The 13,540-nt window shown below is 55.1% G+C and overlaps 2 protein-coding genes across 4 annotated transcripts; both read right to left on the reverse strand.

The window, feature by feature from the left end:
• Positions 1-734: 734 nt before the first annotated feature.
• On the reverse strand, positions 735-7,336 carry LOC118931791 (peroxisomal 2,4-dienoyl-CoA reductase [(3E)-enoyl-CoA-producing]). Of its 3 annotated transcripts, XM_057502786.1 has the most exons (9): positions 7,173-7,336; positions 6,798-6,866; positions 5,650-5,701; positions 4,927-5,062; positions 3,832-3,956; positions 3,670-3,763; positions 3,354-3,458; positions 2,687-2,901; positions 735-2,556 (listed from the first exon to the last, which is right to left on the reverse strand). In XM_057502786.1, exons 1-8 carry the CDS (start codon positions 7,250-7,252, stop codon positions 2,687-2,689), a joined length of 876 nt encoding a protein of 291 aa, XP_057358769.1. In that variant the 5' UTR covers positions 7,253-7,336; the 3' UTR covers positions 735-2,556. The 3 variants fall into 3 exon arrangements, with proteins under 3 accessions (XP_057358769.1, XP_057358770.1, XP_057358768.1); XM_057502787.1 differs by having other exon boundaries at positions 735-2,901; positions 3,856-3,956; XM_057502785.1 differs by having other exon boundaries at positions 735-2,901.
• A 128-nt stretch (positions 7,337-7,464) lies between these two features.
• On the reverse strand, positions 7,465-10,824 carry LOC118931792 (nucleoside diphosphate kinase, mitochondrial-like). Its single transcript, XM_036924560.2, is given in 6 exon segments — positions 7,465-8,842; positions 9,361-9,380; positions 9,382-9,437; positions 9,440-9,473; positions 9,587-9,688; positions 9,944-10,824. Coding segments are annotated over 6 exon segments (351 nt in total). The 5' UTR covers positions 9,959-10,824; the 3' UTR covers positions 7,465-8,718.
• Between the last annotated feature and the right edge of the window lie 2,716 nt (positions 10,825-13,540).

The following is a 13,540-nucleotide window of genomic DNA, read 5'->3' on the forward strand; positions in this document are numbered from 1 at the left end:
TGTCCTGGGCTCTCCACAATCACAGGCCAATCCCGACCTAAACTTCCTCATACACAGTCTCCACAGGTCTATGGGTTGTTCCCCTGGAGCACCCCCACTCATCCAGTAACAAAGGGTTACTCCTGCCTCCTGTTTCCAGACTCCAGACCCCTGGGGCTAGGCCACCTTGCATCCCAGCGGGTGGCCCTCTCTGTAACAAGAGCCCCTGCTGGATGAGGTGCATCCCAGCCTGCAGGGCAGCCGCCAGCAATCCAGGCCAGGGCCTCCTCCCTGCAGGACAGAGGTTGAGCTCTCCTGATAGTCTCTGCTTCCTGACCCTGTGCCCCCCAGTCAAAGCCATTGCGCTATTTTGTTTTTGCAGCAGGACCCGCTCACTGCCTTGCTGGTGGACTTGACACCAACACATTCTGGTCTCTGAGAAAAAGGAGCACCTTTAAATAGCAAGTGGAACTCCCTCTGCCGAGTGACCTCCCAGCTGGGGCCGCCTGCCGCTGCCCTGCACCTGCGGAGGTGCAGTCTCTTTCATAGGATGAAGGGACTTGGCCTGGGACAGGCAAGCATGGGTATGGGGGCAGAGGGCTCAAGCTGGCACTGTAATGGCAGTGGGGACTGACCGAGTGCGAACAGACCTTGCAGAGGGAGGCAGCTCCCTGGGGACCCGGCCATGCCAGCGCCCTCCCACTGATTCCGGGGTTCTTGTTTGCAGGGCCGAAGAATGAACTTAGCAGTCAAGGTAGGAGAGCCAGGAAGACTTTAATTGAGATACAGTGAGAGGACAGAGCTCCTGGCATGAGCCTGGAGGGGACAGGAGAGCCAGTAGTGGTGCGTTATCTAGGGGGTTTATAGGCGGTTGAGAGACAAAGAGCTAGGGATTCAGACCCACCAAATGGTCTCTTAATGTTTGTTTTTAAGGAGACACTAGGTTTCTTATCAGGTTTCCAGACTATTTTGCAGAGTTAGCATAACAAATTTACTGCTTTGATTCTTTCTTAGAATAACAGTTTATTTAGATTGGAAGCATATCAATCAAGGCTGCTTGTCTTGCTTTCAGGATGAGCTGAGTTATTGTCTTCTTGTTAAATAGTAAATTAAGAATCTTACTTTTTAACTTCTTATCTTTAAGATGGAATCCTTCCTGCCCTTCACTATGTTGTTTACAGCTTGGCCTGCCTGTTATATTAATTGCCCAGGTTATATATTCCTTGATTAGGGGCTGGAGGAGGAAAAGCAGCATCTCAGTAAAGTTAAATTAAACTGGGCTTTTTAGCACGCTAAAGTGAACTTTACAATAGCCTCATTTAATTGATACAAACAAGACATGGGCTATACTGAGGTACTGTCTTATCTGGGAGATGTTCAAACATTCCAGGCTAAGTTACTCCTGGCTTTTTAGTTTTAACTAATCTTCACTGAAAAATGCTTATATTCCTAGTTTGATATTTTACTTTAGAGAATTAATGTGATTCTGTCTTTGCTTAATTGTTTAATACAGAGTTTTGGTAGGGGTCTTCTTCCAGAGGCCCTCACCCTGCTCTGACTACACCCACGGTCCCCATCTCACCACCAAGGGAGCAGACCACCTCTTCTTACCTTGGGTGGGCTCCACCTGCCTGAAAACGGGGCTTCAAGTATTAGGTGGGAAGCATTTTCTAAGTTCTTCACAGAAAAAGGGCAGGAAGGAAATGCACCCTGACCTCTAATGACTGGATCACCAGGGAGTCTTTCCAAGTGTCTCACCTTCCCTTCCAAAAACTTAAGTGAAACCCAATCAATAGACATTTTTATAGTAAAAAGAATATTCTTTAAGGAAATGCATTTTCTGGCAAAACTGCAGGACCTATTTTTATGTAAATGGCTGGTACAGACAGGGAGGGGGCCTTGCACAGGAACACAGAAACAAGCCCCAGTGACCAGTGGCTCCCTTAGATCCTGGCCTGGAGGTCAAAGAGTGATCATAGAAGGAATAAAGGAGGGATCATAACTTCCCAACCCTCTGGGGCTTCTCTTTGCTGAGGAAAGGTCCCAAAGTGGAAGAGCAAAGAAGGGAAGGCAGGAGCCTGAAATGCCCTTCTCTGCACCCAGGTGGCAGGAGCCTCTGGGGGCGCCTCTTAGACACAGGCAGGAGAAAGGAGGCCAGCCCAGAGGCCACAGGGCAGGTGATAGTACAGGCCCTGCCCCAGGTCAGGGGACACCCCAGCAGCTTGGCTACATCTCTACTCTTAAGGGAGTTCTGGAATGCTGACCACCCCAGACACCCTGGTGAGGCAGGTCAGCAGGCCCGCCTCACTGCCTGGTTATTCCTGCCTCAGCACAGGAGAGAGGGCCCCAGGGAGGGACCATGGACATAGCAGGGGCCCTGAAGAAGGGCCAGTCTCTGCTTCAGGAATTCTGCTGGGAACATCAGGTCTGGTGCTCTTGGCTGGAGGGTAGGCGGGTCCCACAGGAACCCTGAAGAAGCATTCCATAAATCCAAGAAGGGCTGTGGACCAGCCCCCCCTTCAGAATGCCTCCTTTGCTTCAGCTGTCCAGCACCTGTCAGAGTGCCTGAGAACACATCTAAAATGCACCCAAGGGACAAAGGGGAACCACATCAGAGCCTAGCACAGTGACCCTCGCCCACCGGGTGCAGTTTTGGGAAGGGGACCAAGGACACAGGTGACCCCAGAAAGTGGGAGTGGCGCATCACCTAGAGCTTAGCAGAGGATGCAAAATCCTCCAGCAACTTGACATCATTGGGGAACGTCAGCCATGCCCCACCGTCAACCACCAGCACGGCGCCCGTCACGTAGGATGCCAAAGGGCTGGCCAGGTAGAGTGCGCTGTGGGCGACCTCCGTCTTGTTCCCTAGCCTCCGCAGGGGGCTGGCCAGGACATCCATGCTTGTGCTGGCCTGGGAGCCACCTGGGAGGACAGCAGGATGCTCAGCCCCCATGAACCCCATGGCCCTCCACCCTCCCCTGCCCAGCTCCCTCCAAGCTACATCCGGGAATGTTGGGGGCAATAGCAGCATCCTAGTGGAGCAGGGGCAGGCCAGGTACAGGGCAGCACCACCACAGAACCAGCACAGGACTTTCTGACGTATGCCCTACCAAGGTTCTAGAAGCTTCAGTGGGTGCCTCATCTTGTGCCTGGCTCACATCAAGGGCGGTGGCCCTGTGGCCTCTACCTCCAGAGAGCAGCTGCCCAAGTCCAGCTGACCATAGTCTCTCACGGATGTGCACTGACCAGGATTGGCCCTGACTTGGCTTGGGGACACTCTGCCAGCCCCATGGAGCCATGATGACTTGGCACTTATCCCAGGCTTGGGCCCCAGGGAGCACCTGTGGGGGGCCTGGGCTCCCCGAAAGCCTTACCTAGCCGCCGGAACCCCTCTGTGCCACTGATGGGGCCTGGAGCAAGGCTGTTGACACGGATGTTCTGGGGACCCCACTCCACAGCCAAGTGCCTCGTCATCGCATCTGCACGGAAGGAAGGAAGGCATGAGGGAGAAGCAGGGCTGTTCTGCCTCCTGGGGGCGCTTGGGTGCAAGTGGGGGCTCAGGGTTGGGGCCGGGCCTCTCCACTGCCCATCACTGGACTGAGCATCACACGGACACTGCAGGCCTCCTGGAACAGACAGGAGGGGGACTTGACAGGAACCCAGGCAGCAGACCAGGGGGGGTGCCCGTACCCACGGCCGCCTTGGCAGAGCCTGCGTGCGCTTGGAGCACCTGCCCCCGGGTACCCAGGGTCGCGGTGATGTTCACAATCACCCCTCCGTGGTCCTGCAATACACAAAGCAGGTGATGAGCTGGCAGCGAGAGGAGGGGCAGCCAGCCCAGAGGACACGCACCCAGAAGAACTTCTCGTAAAGCACCCGAGACACATTGAAGGTGCCCAAGGCGTCGATGTCCATCACAGTCTTGAAGGCATTGAAGGACAACACGCTAGCAGGGCACAGGAAGTTTCCAGCCGCACCTGTAGGTGGAAGGAGACAGCAGATGGTGCCAGAGCCCTAGGTAGTAAGAGTCCAGGCTGGACAGGGAGAGACCCAGAAATTTGGACAAAATCCTGAATGACAGGGGCAGGGTGGATGTATTGGGTTGTGGCCCTCAAAAAGTTACGTTGAAGTCTTTACGCCTGGGACCTGCACATTTGACCTTATTGGGAAATGCAATCTTTGCAGATGTAATCCAGTTGAGATCATACTCTATTTAGGTGGGCCTAACGCCAAGGACAGGTGTCCTCAAACAAGAGGAGAGGATACAAACACACAGGGAGATGGCTGTGTGGAGGAGGAGGCAGAGGCTGGAGCGAGGCAACGCCAAGCCCAGGGGTGCCCAGGACGCCAGCAGCACCAAAGGCTAAGAGGGGCCAAGACAGAATCCCCACTGGGTGCTTCACAGGAGTGCAGCCCTGCCAGCACTTGGTTTCAGGCTTCTGGCCTCCAGAACTGGGGAAACAACTTCTTGTTTTAAGCCCCACAGCTTGCCGTCCTTTGGCAGCCAAAGGAAACTAATATACTGGATGTTTTAAGAAGGAATTTCAGCAAAAAGTGAACCTTAAATTAAGGACTATGGTTAACAATATGTGTCAATATTGGCTCATCAATTTATAAAAACCACAAGATGTTAACAATAAGGAACACTGGGAGGGGCGATTTGCAGAATTCTGTGTACTATCTGCTTGATTACTCCATAAATCTAAAACTGTGCTAAAAAAGTACAGTCTATTTCTTTTCTTTTTAAGGGGGAATTTCAAGACACTCTTGACTGTGATTCACCCCAGTTCACAGGGTCCAATTTGCGGGAGCTGCACTGACCCAGAAGGAGCATTTGGGCCAAGATAACATTCAGGAGCCTGGGACAGACATTTGGGGCCTCCACACAGGGAGGTCTGGTACTGCTAACCCCTCAGAACCCCCTGGCCTCATTCAACAGCCACTCACAGTTAACAAGGATGTCAATTTTCCCAAACTCCTTCAGTGCCTGGTCCACAGCGGCTGTGATGGCTGCTGGAACTCGGACGTCCAGAGATAAAGGGAGGCACTGCTGGCCAGTGGCAGAGGCCAGCTTTCTGGCAGCCTAGAAGCCAGACAGCAAGAGACAGGTGGGCAACAGTGTTCTTGTCCTGGAAGAAAAGCCTTTCAGAACCTGCTGAGAATGACGTGTCCAGGTTCTGCTGGGAAGCTGGACCCCACTCTGGGGATACACAGCTGACAAGTGGTGACTTCCAGGGGTCATGAGCCCTGGTAGGCATTTCCAAGACATCCCACACTCTCTCCCCTACCAACCTGCCCCAGGATCCCTGCTCTGCATCACCTCCCAGGCATTGGTCACTGGTCACAGGTTAATGGCACCCCAGCTGACTTCCAGTCCCTGCCCAGAAACTAGCTGTGGCAGCAGTGAGACTCTCCTCCCCATGGGTGGGACACACACAGACCACCTTATAAGCCTGGTGAACTGCAACACTTCTCTTGGGGCCATAATGCCACCCAGCATGAGGGCCTCTTCTCAGGACCCACTCATCTAAATTTTTTATAAGCCCAGATGTCCCTGGGAGGCCACTTCCACTGAAGCTCCATATTTGGAAAGGAGCAGGCTTTGGTGTCAACATTCTCTGGACCCCACAGCCACCCACAGACAGGGTGGGCACAGGAGAGACCCCTCACCATCGAAACTCTTGGAAGGCTTCTGCTGGCGATAACTGTATGGCAGCCGTGCCTGCAAAGCCAAAGGGCAGGTGCGAAGGACACATCAGGTGGGCTCCTGCCTGCTCTAGCAGAACCCCCTTCCTCAAGGCTCCTGGGCTGAAGCACCAGCCCAGGGGTGAGGGCACAGCTGGCAGAGGAGACAGGCCCTGAGCAGGGCTGAGTGGCTGTGGCAGGTAGGGGTTCAGGTTTCTGGCCAGGCCTCTCTGGCACAGGTATCTCGGCCACACAGGGATGCAGGCCCTGTCCGAAACATCATGTGCACAGCGTCAAAGCAGCCATGAGCCTAGGATTCAGGGTCCAGGCATCTGCATGGGGCCTGCTGGGTCTTCCTGGCTCAGTCCCACGTGTCCCTGACCTCCCCTGCCTTCCAGGTTAAAGTGAAGGAGAGCACCCCTTCTGAGGTTAGGGTGCATTCCCTGCCTCACCTCCTGACAGACGCAGCCAGCCTCACAGTAACAATAGCAGCCATTACCTGCTAATCAGGCCCCATCTAATCCTGCAAATGACCTGAGCATGGCTGGCCATGCTCTGCTCAGAGAAGCAACGTGCACAAAGCTGCCAACTTAGAAAATGAGTTCACCTGGATTGGCTGAATCCCAAAAGCTCATCCAGTGGGACTTACCTCTGGTATGAAAAGTGGGTGTCTGGGGTAAATTAGGGAGGGGCCCCAGTTGATCAATAGACCCCCTCTGTTCCAACCCAGCCTACCTCTGGGCCTCTCTCCCAGGTGAGTGTGTCTCACAGCAAACACAGTGCTGACGTAAGCCTGAGGCCACAGAACTTGGGTCCCAACAGACAATGTGTCAAGGTCAACTTGTCCACCCTAATCCTGGCCCGAAGAGGGCCCACAGAGCTCTGCCCTACGGTGACCTCAACCTGGTGAACCCTCCCTCTTTGTACAAATGGGGGTGCTGAAGCCAGAGCCACACCAGCTGGACTAACCTCTAGGAGATCCCGGAGTCTGACCTCCCCCAGGAGAGCGTCTGACCCCTCTCAGAGCGCTTAGAGGGTTCCCGACGCCCACCAGCAAGTTGCCCAGGGATCCCAGGATCCAGTGGGATCCCTACAGGGGCGGGCGGGGGCGGAGGACACAAGGCAACGCTCACCGCATGAAAACCTCAGCGATCCGGAATCCGATCCCCGAGCCGCCGCCAGTGATGAAGGCCACTTTGTCCCTGCCAGAAAACCCAGGCGGCCCTTGAGAGGCCCGTTAACGCGGCCGGAAGCGAAGTTTGACACTCTGACCTCCGGCCCCGGCGCTTGTTGACAAGTCACAGGACTTTCGGTGAAGGGAAACTGAAACGCCGCCTGGCAGAGCCTGCGCCCTGCGGAGATTCCTAGGGACTACTTCAGTTATAGAGCCTCTATTCGGGGGCTTACAACGAGGTAAGGGCGATTCCCGCCCTACAGGCGCCCCGCACGCGCGCTCCCGCCCCGGCCCGGAGGGGACCACTGCTAGCCCTGGGCGCCTGCCGCCTCACCGAAGCAGGTCGGGGCAGAAGAGGTGGTGGTACTCGAGGAGGCAGTCGTCCTCCTCCACATCCGGCGGCGGCTGGGCCATGGCGCTTGGCAAGGGTTGACGGCGCGGGGAGAGCGACGGCTGGGTCTCAGCCGCCGGGGCAAGAGCGCAGAGCCCCGGCTGCCCCGCCCCGCCCCTCGCGGTCCTCCCTTCCCCGGACGCCCCGCCCACCACGACCGCCCCGCCCCGCCCCTCGCGGCCGCCCCCTCCCCCGGACGCCCCGCCCACCGCGGCCGCGCAGCCTGATGGGACTTAGGACCCCTCTCTGCGCGGCGGGAGCAAGCGCAGTGCCGTGGGCCTGTCCCCGCTGTGGATGCCGGTGAGAGGACGCAGAGCTATCCGCGTTCCCGAGTCCTTCCGACAGGAGTGGGAGCCGGCGCCACGGTCGGAACCCGCTGTTCGCGGCGGGCGCTGGGGCCCCGATGTTTACTGAAAACGCCTGGTAGGGGGCGTGCAGCTTTTAACGCCCTTGCTCTCTGACACCGCCCTTCCCTGCTCCTTAGAGGGGAGAGTAGAGCCGGGGAAGTCACAAGAAACGAAGGCTTTCTCCCACGTGGCCGGCCCCAGGCCAGTTCCCAGAATGGCCCGCTTCGTGGCAGATGAGGAAAAATCAGGCACCTTATTTGTGCCATTACCTGGAGACACAGGTAGCAACCGAGGCAGTGAATCCAGGACCAGGGCATCCGGCGCCAGGATGTCAAAAAGCAGAGTGAGGACCAAGTTGGCCTCAGTAGGTGTGATGACGTGCAGTGTCCAGTACATGACAGTGACAACGAACATACCTGGGGCCCCGAGGGGAGATGTGATGGGTTTAGTGTCAACGTGAAAACAGGTGGACAGGCAGCTCTGGTCAGCCTCAGCCATGAGACCACGAAGATGGGACGGTGCATGGTCACCAGGCTATGTGTCCCAGGGGGTAGTCTCAGCCCCCACCCATTCCTGCCAACCTCCAGCCCTGCCCAAGAAATGCAGCTCCTTCAGCAGGTCAGAGGAGTAGGGCAGGACATCTCCTGCTCTGGGTCTCAGCTTGAATTCCCCCAGACTCCAGGCTGTAGGTCTCTGGCCCACTCCCGTCTCATACATTCACCAGTTATCAATCCCCTACTGGTGTGTGAGAGGGTAAGCTCCATTTCTATTTCCAAACTGCTTACAACTTGGCATAAAGGCCTCCTCCCTCCCTCAGAGATGCAGGAACCATAATAAGCATTCCACTCCGATGCACAGCAGTGTTTTAATGCACTCTCCCTTTGGAGGAGAGATCACACTATCCACTTTTGGAGACACCCCAAAGACCATCTTTCACTTCAGTACAGAAAGGATTTGGTCCAGTCTCTTGCTGGTTTGCAATATTAAAAGGCACATAAAGTTGTGAGCTCAACCCCTCTGGGCTGGGGTGAGGCAGAAGATGGACTGGGAGGTGGTCTGGCACAGATGGGCGGAGTGTGGGTGTGTCGACAGAGGTAGTTGGTGCTGGGTGGAGGCTTGGGGGGCCGAGGCAACCTGAGCGCTCAGGCTGGGTAGATGCTGCTGTGGTGGCCTTCATCTGCCCAGTTCACCAGCTCATTGCTCTGGAACCACAGCAGGATCTCCCTCGTGGCCCCCTCCACAGAGTCACTGGCATGGATGATGTTCCTGTGACAGGCAGCAGACGTAAGGTACAGGCTTCAGTGTGCACCTTGGGAGTCCTGGGGATGGTTTGCTGATCTCCTGCTATGCAGGGGAACAAGCCCAGGGACCATGCAGAGGGGAAAGAGGAGTAGGGGAGCTGGAAAAACAGCTTCAGCCTGGCCTCAGCCATTCACTCACAAACACATGGACCAGCCAGACTGTTTCTGGAAATCTCATTTTCCTACCAGTCATTCTTCTTCACCAACCCCTCAAAGTATCTGGCATGATAGGGCCAGATAACAGATAATGTCAGAGCACACATAACACATGGGGAATGCTTTGTTATCTCCTGTGCACTGAAGTGCACAAGCAAACGTTTCGATATCCCACTGTCAAGTCTCTCCTGGCTTCACCCACACCCAGCAAGATGCCCAGGTCCTGTGGATCTGCCTAGGACCAGTCTGCCACCCAAAACACAGGTCCTTCTCAACCCTAGTGAACTGGCCCATTAACTCCCAGTGGCTATGTGCAGGACTCCATACCTGCTGATGTGGACACTGAAGTTCTCCCTGGATGGTGCCAGGGGCAGCCTCAGCCGAGTCAGTGTGTCCTATCATGCCCTTGAGGTGCGGACCATGTTGGGGCCTTCCCAGACCTGCAGCACAGAGATAAAGGAGGTTGGGAGAAATGGGGATCACCAAGGGCTCAGCAGCTCTGGGCCGAATCCAGGGCGCTCCTCCCCTTCCACTGCCCCCTGCCCCACCGTACCATGGCCACCACGGGGCCGGAGCTCATGTAGCTGATGAGGGCTGGGTAGAAGGGCGTTCTCTGTAGGTCATGGTAGTGCTCAGCAACAACACACTCTGGCACCTAAGTGGCATTGGGGGAAGGGGTGAGAGGAGCCCCTGTAGAGGGAACCCCAGTGAGCACTAGGGCAGTTTGCAGATAACACCTACATGGGCTGGGCACACCAGCCACAGAAGCACAGGGCAGACACCTACCCACCCCTGCCCTACGGCAACCAGGACACTCCTGACCCAGGGATGAGATGTGAAGGGCTGAGGTTCATGAGAAGTTCCCACCCCAAGCCCCTCAAGGACACACACAGGCTGAGAGCCCTGGTACCTGCAGCATCTTCATCCCCACCAGCCCGAAGCCCTTCTGCTCAAAGCGCTGGATCACATCCCCAACGAGCTGCCGCTGCACCCCATCTGGCTTCACTGCAACCAGGGTCCAGGAGGGCACTCCCTTAGAACAGGGCAGGGTTCAGGGTGCTGCCACCTCACCCTTTCACTTCTTCCCCAACCTGGGTTCCCCTACCAGGACCTAGTGGGCTTCAGAGGGACTTCCTCTACCAGAGCAGCTCTGGAGGGGGAAATACTGGACCTGCAGCCAGGAACTGCCCAGCGGGGCACTGCCTACCAGGACAACCAGGGAGTAGGTCCCCAGGGACTTGAACCTGGCTCCTCCCAGGCAGTGACAGAAGCTGCCCGTGATGGAGTCAGTGTCCCTGAGATGGCAGAGCCTAGAGGCCTGTGAAGGCCCAGCCCAGCTCAGTGGCCACCTGGAGGCCTAGAGGTACTGCACCAGAAGGAAAGCACAACTCTTGGCCTCGCTTTTGACTCCTGTCCTTTAGGGTCATGGCACAGACACTGTCCAAACCCCAGCCTGCCACATCCGGGGGGACCCAGAGCTCTTCTGGGTCTGAGATGAAGGAATGGCAGGGAACCAGGGAGAAGTGTGTACTTTTGCCCCCAGGTGGGCCATAGGCACCAGGACAAGGGGACCTGGGCACTGAGGAGGAAGGTGGAAGGGTTCCTGTCTGCAGGTGGGGAAATGCTTCTCCTCACACCCTCGTGGCCAGGGGCGGCCAGGCAGGAACTCTCCACTGCTGTGAGGTTGCAAGGCCCAAGAGCAGCTCAGACCCCTGCCCCAGCCTTCCTCCTGGCCAGGGGACACTGCCAGTGAGACAGGAAGCCTCAGCACCTCCCACAGCCCCAGGCCAGTTGCAGAGTTTTGCTGACCTGCCCTGGTTGCAGAGTTTTGCTGACCTGCCCTGGGTCCAGGGTCAGATGTGCTTGTGAGGAGCCCAGACCCTGGGTGTCCTGCAAAGTCCTGCAACGAGGGACAACAGGACTCAGGGAGAAATGAATAGGTGTGGAGAGGGAACATATGTAGATGCCGCTTCCAACCCCAGGTGGAAAATTAACCATAACGTGTGCTGGACCTGAAAACGTACAGTGGGTACCCACTACAGCCCTTCAGGGCTGAAAAGACACACCCTGCCCCAGCTTGTTCCCCCAAAACCCAGTGCCTCACGCCACCCTAACCTGCTGCCCTCCTGGCGTCCCCCGTGCCCTCGCTCTCAGGAAGCAGCAGGGATGAGGGCCTGGGCATGGTGGGCCCGTTCTGACCAAGAGAAGCGTCCCAGGCCCACGGCTCCGGGGGGAGGGCTGCCCATCCTCCAGGGCCCAGGTCCGCTCACCACGCGTGCGGCCACCAGGCCTCCAGCTTCTCTGTCCCGAGGAGGCCTGGCGGGGCGGTGAGCGGCGCGGAGAGTGTGCGCGCCAGCTGGAACCCAGGCCTCCCCGCGAGTCAGCTGGCGGCGGGTTCGGGAAAGGCCCAGCCCGGGGCCGACCGGCCGCACGTGCGCCCCCGCTGGCCGCCAGCCCCGCGCCGCGCCCGCTCCCCTGAGTTGGGGCGCGCGAGCAGGTCCGGGGCCCCACCCGGAGCCCCACGGCCCAACAGCAGACCCCGCGGCGCAGCGCGCCCCGCGAGGCTGCCCACGCCGCCGCCCAAGGCCCTGCACACGCGGGACGGCGGAGGTGGGAGGCAGGGGCGGGCGGGGAGAGGCTGCAGGAGGGTGTTGAGGGGCAGGCAGAAGGAGGGTGTTCATGGAACGGAACGTATGAGGCCCATGAAGGCCCCCTGTTGTATGGTTCCAACTTCATGACACTCTGGAAAGGGCAAAACTGTGAAGACAGTAAAAGGTCAGTGGTTGGGGTTGGGCAGAGCGAACAGGTGGAGCACAGAGGACTTCACGGCCGTGAAGCTTCTCTCTGTGATGCTATAATGGTGGATCACTGTCTTTCCACCTTTGTCAGAATCCGAATGTACACCACCAGGAGTGAACCCTGATGGAAACTGTGGACTTAGACAAAAAAATAGGTCAGTATAGGCCCATGGATGGGTGTGGGATGTCGATAGTGGAGGAGGCTGTGTTTTGGGGGGGCAGAGAGTATACAGGAATTCTCTGGACTTACTGCTCAGTTTTGGTATGAACTCAAAACATTTCTAAAAAATAAAATCTGTTAAAAACACACACCCACAGACCATGAAGAAGGAAAAAAGGCAAGTCACAGAATGGGCAATAATGTTTCCACACCAAAAACCTATACAAGTCTTGTGTCCTATTACCAGAAATCCAAGACTAAAAGACCAGTGGACCCAACAGCACAGCAGACACATACTCAGAGATTCACTTCGCCAAAGAGGAAATCCAAATGGCCAGTAAACACATGCAAAGGTGCTCAGCCCCAAGAGCAATCAGAGAAATACAAATAAAGCCACAGTAAAAATCTCGTCTGAAAATTCCAAGTGTTAGTGAAAATGGGGACCATGGAAACTCATACAGTGCTAGTGAGAATGTCAACTCACAAAACCTGCTCTGGTAAGCAGTTTGGAATTATTGAGAAATCAGAAAGACAACCTACAAAAACAGAAGCAAATATTTGCAAATCACATATCTGATACGGGTCTTGTATGAAGAATTTAAGAATCTTACAACTCAAAACACAGAACAACCCAATTCACACCCTTGCATACACCCCTCCTCTTGAGTGTGGGCTGAACCTACTGCCTATTCCTAATAGTGTAAAACAGAAGCCACCGGACGTCACTTTCACGATCTGCTTACCAAAGACCAGCTGCTTCTGCTTCTTTCTCCCTCCTCCTCCCTCTCCCTCTTCTTCTTCCTCTCCCTCTCTCTGCCCTGGAATCTTCCCTCTAGGAGAAGCCAGCTGCCATGTTGTGGGTAGCCCCATGGGATGTCCACATGGCAAGGACTGAAGTCTCTGGCCAACAGCCATGAGGACTTGAGGTCTGCAAATAGCCACATATGTGAGTTCAGAAGCGCTTGAAAAAAATATTCCCTCTTCAGTAGTTGGATGTAGTGCTCTAGAAACATAATTAGTTCAAAGTGGTTGAGATTATTGTTCAAATATTCTATGTCTTATTTTCTTCTCTAGTTTGTTCCATCAACTGTTGTGAGATGGTTGTCAAAATCTCCTATCCCAATTGTGTGGAAGTAACTCGTTCTTTTTTATCTGTCAATTTTTCTTCATGTACTTTGAAACTCTTTTATTAGGTGGATACACATTTATTTCCTCCTTAGGAATTTACTCTTACTGTTATTAAATATTTTTATTTATTTTGAGTAATATCTTTGTTTTGAAATGTAACTTATCTGATAGATAAGCACTCCAGAGTCTCATGCTTATTTCATATTTCTTTTTCCATCCATTTACTTTCAACTCATCTGTGTCTTTATACTTGAAATGAATCATTTCTAGACAATTGAGTCTTGCTTTTTTTTAAAATCCAGTCTTACAATCTCTGCCTTTTAATCAGAGTATTTAGTCCATTAATATTTTTTTTGTTGTTATCACTAATCTACAATTATATGAAGAACATTATGTTTACTAGGGTCCCCCCTTCACCAAG

This window comes from Manis pentadactyla, chromosome 5 (genome assembly GCF_030020395.1).
Source record: "Manis pentadactyla isolate mManPen7 chromosome 5, mManPen7.hap1, whole genome shotgun sequence".
NCBI classification, from domain to species: Eukaryota; Metazoa; Chordata; class Mammalia; order Pholidota; family Manidae; genus Manis; species Manis pentadactyla.

Bases quoted from the DNA above. Each gene is read 5' to 3' on its own strand.
- LOC118931791 (XM_057502786.1), bottom strand. From the start codon at position 7,252: ATGGCCCAGCCGCCGCCGGATGTGGAGGAGGACGACTGCCTCCTCGAG. The intron at 5,702-6,797 runs GTGAGCGTTGCC...TTGGCTTTGCAG, and splicing joins ATCGCTGAGGTTTTCATGCG to GCACGGCTGCCATACAGTTA. The intron at 2,902-3,353 runs GTAAGGCTTTCG...CTGTCCTCCCAG, and splicing joins AGAGGGGTTCCGGCGGCTAG to GTGGCTCCCAGGCCAGCACA.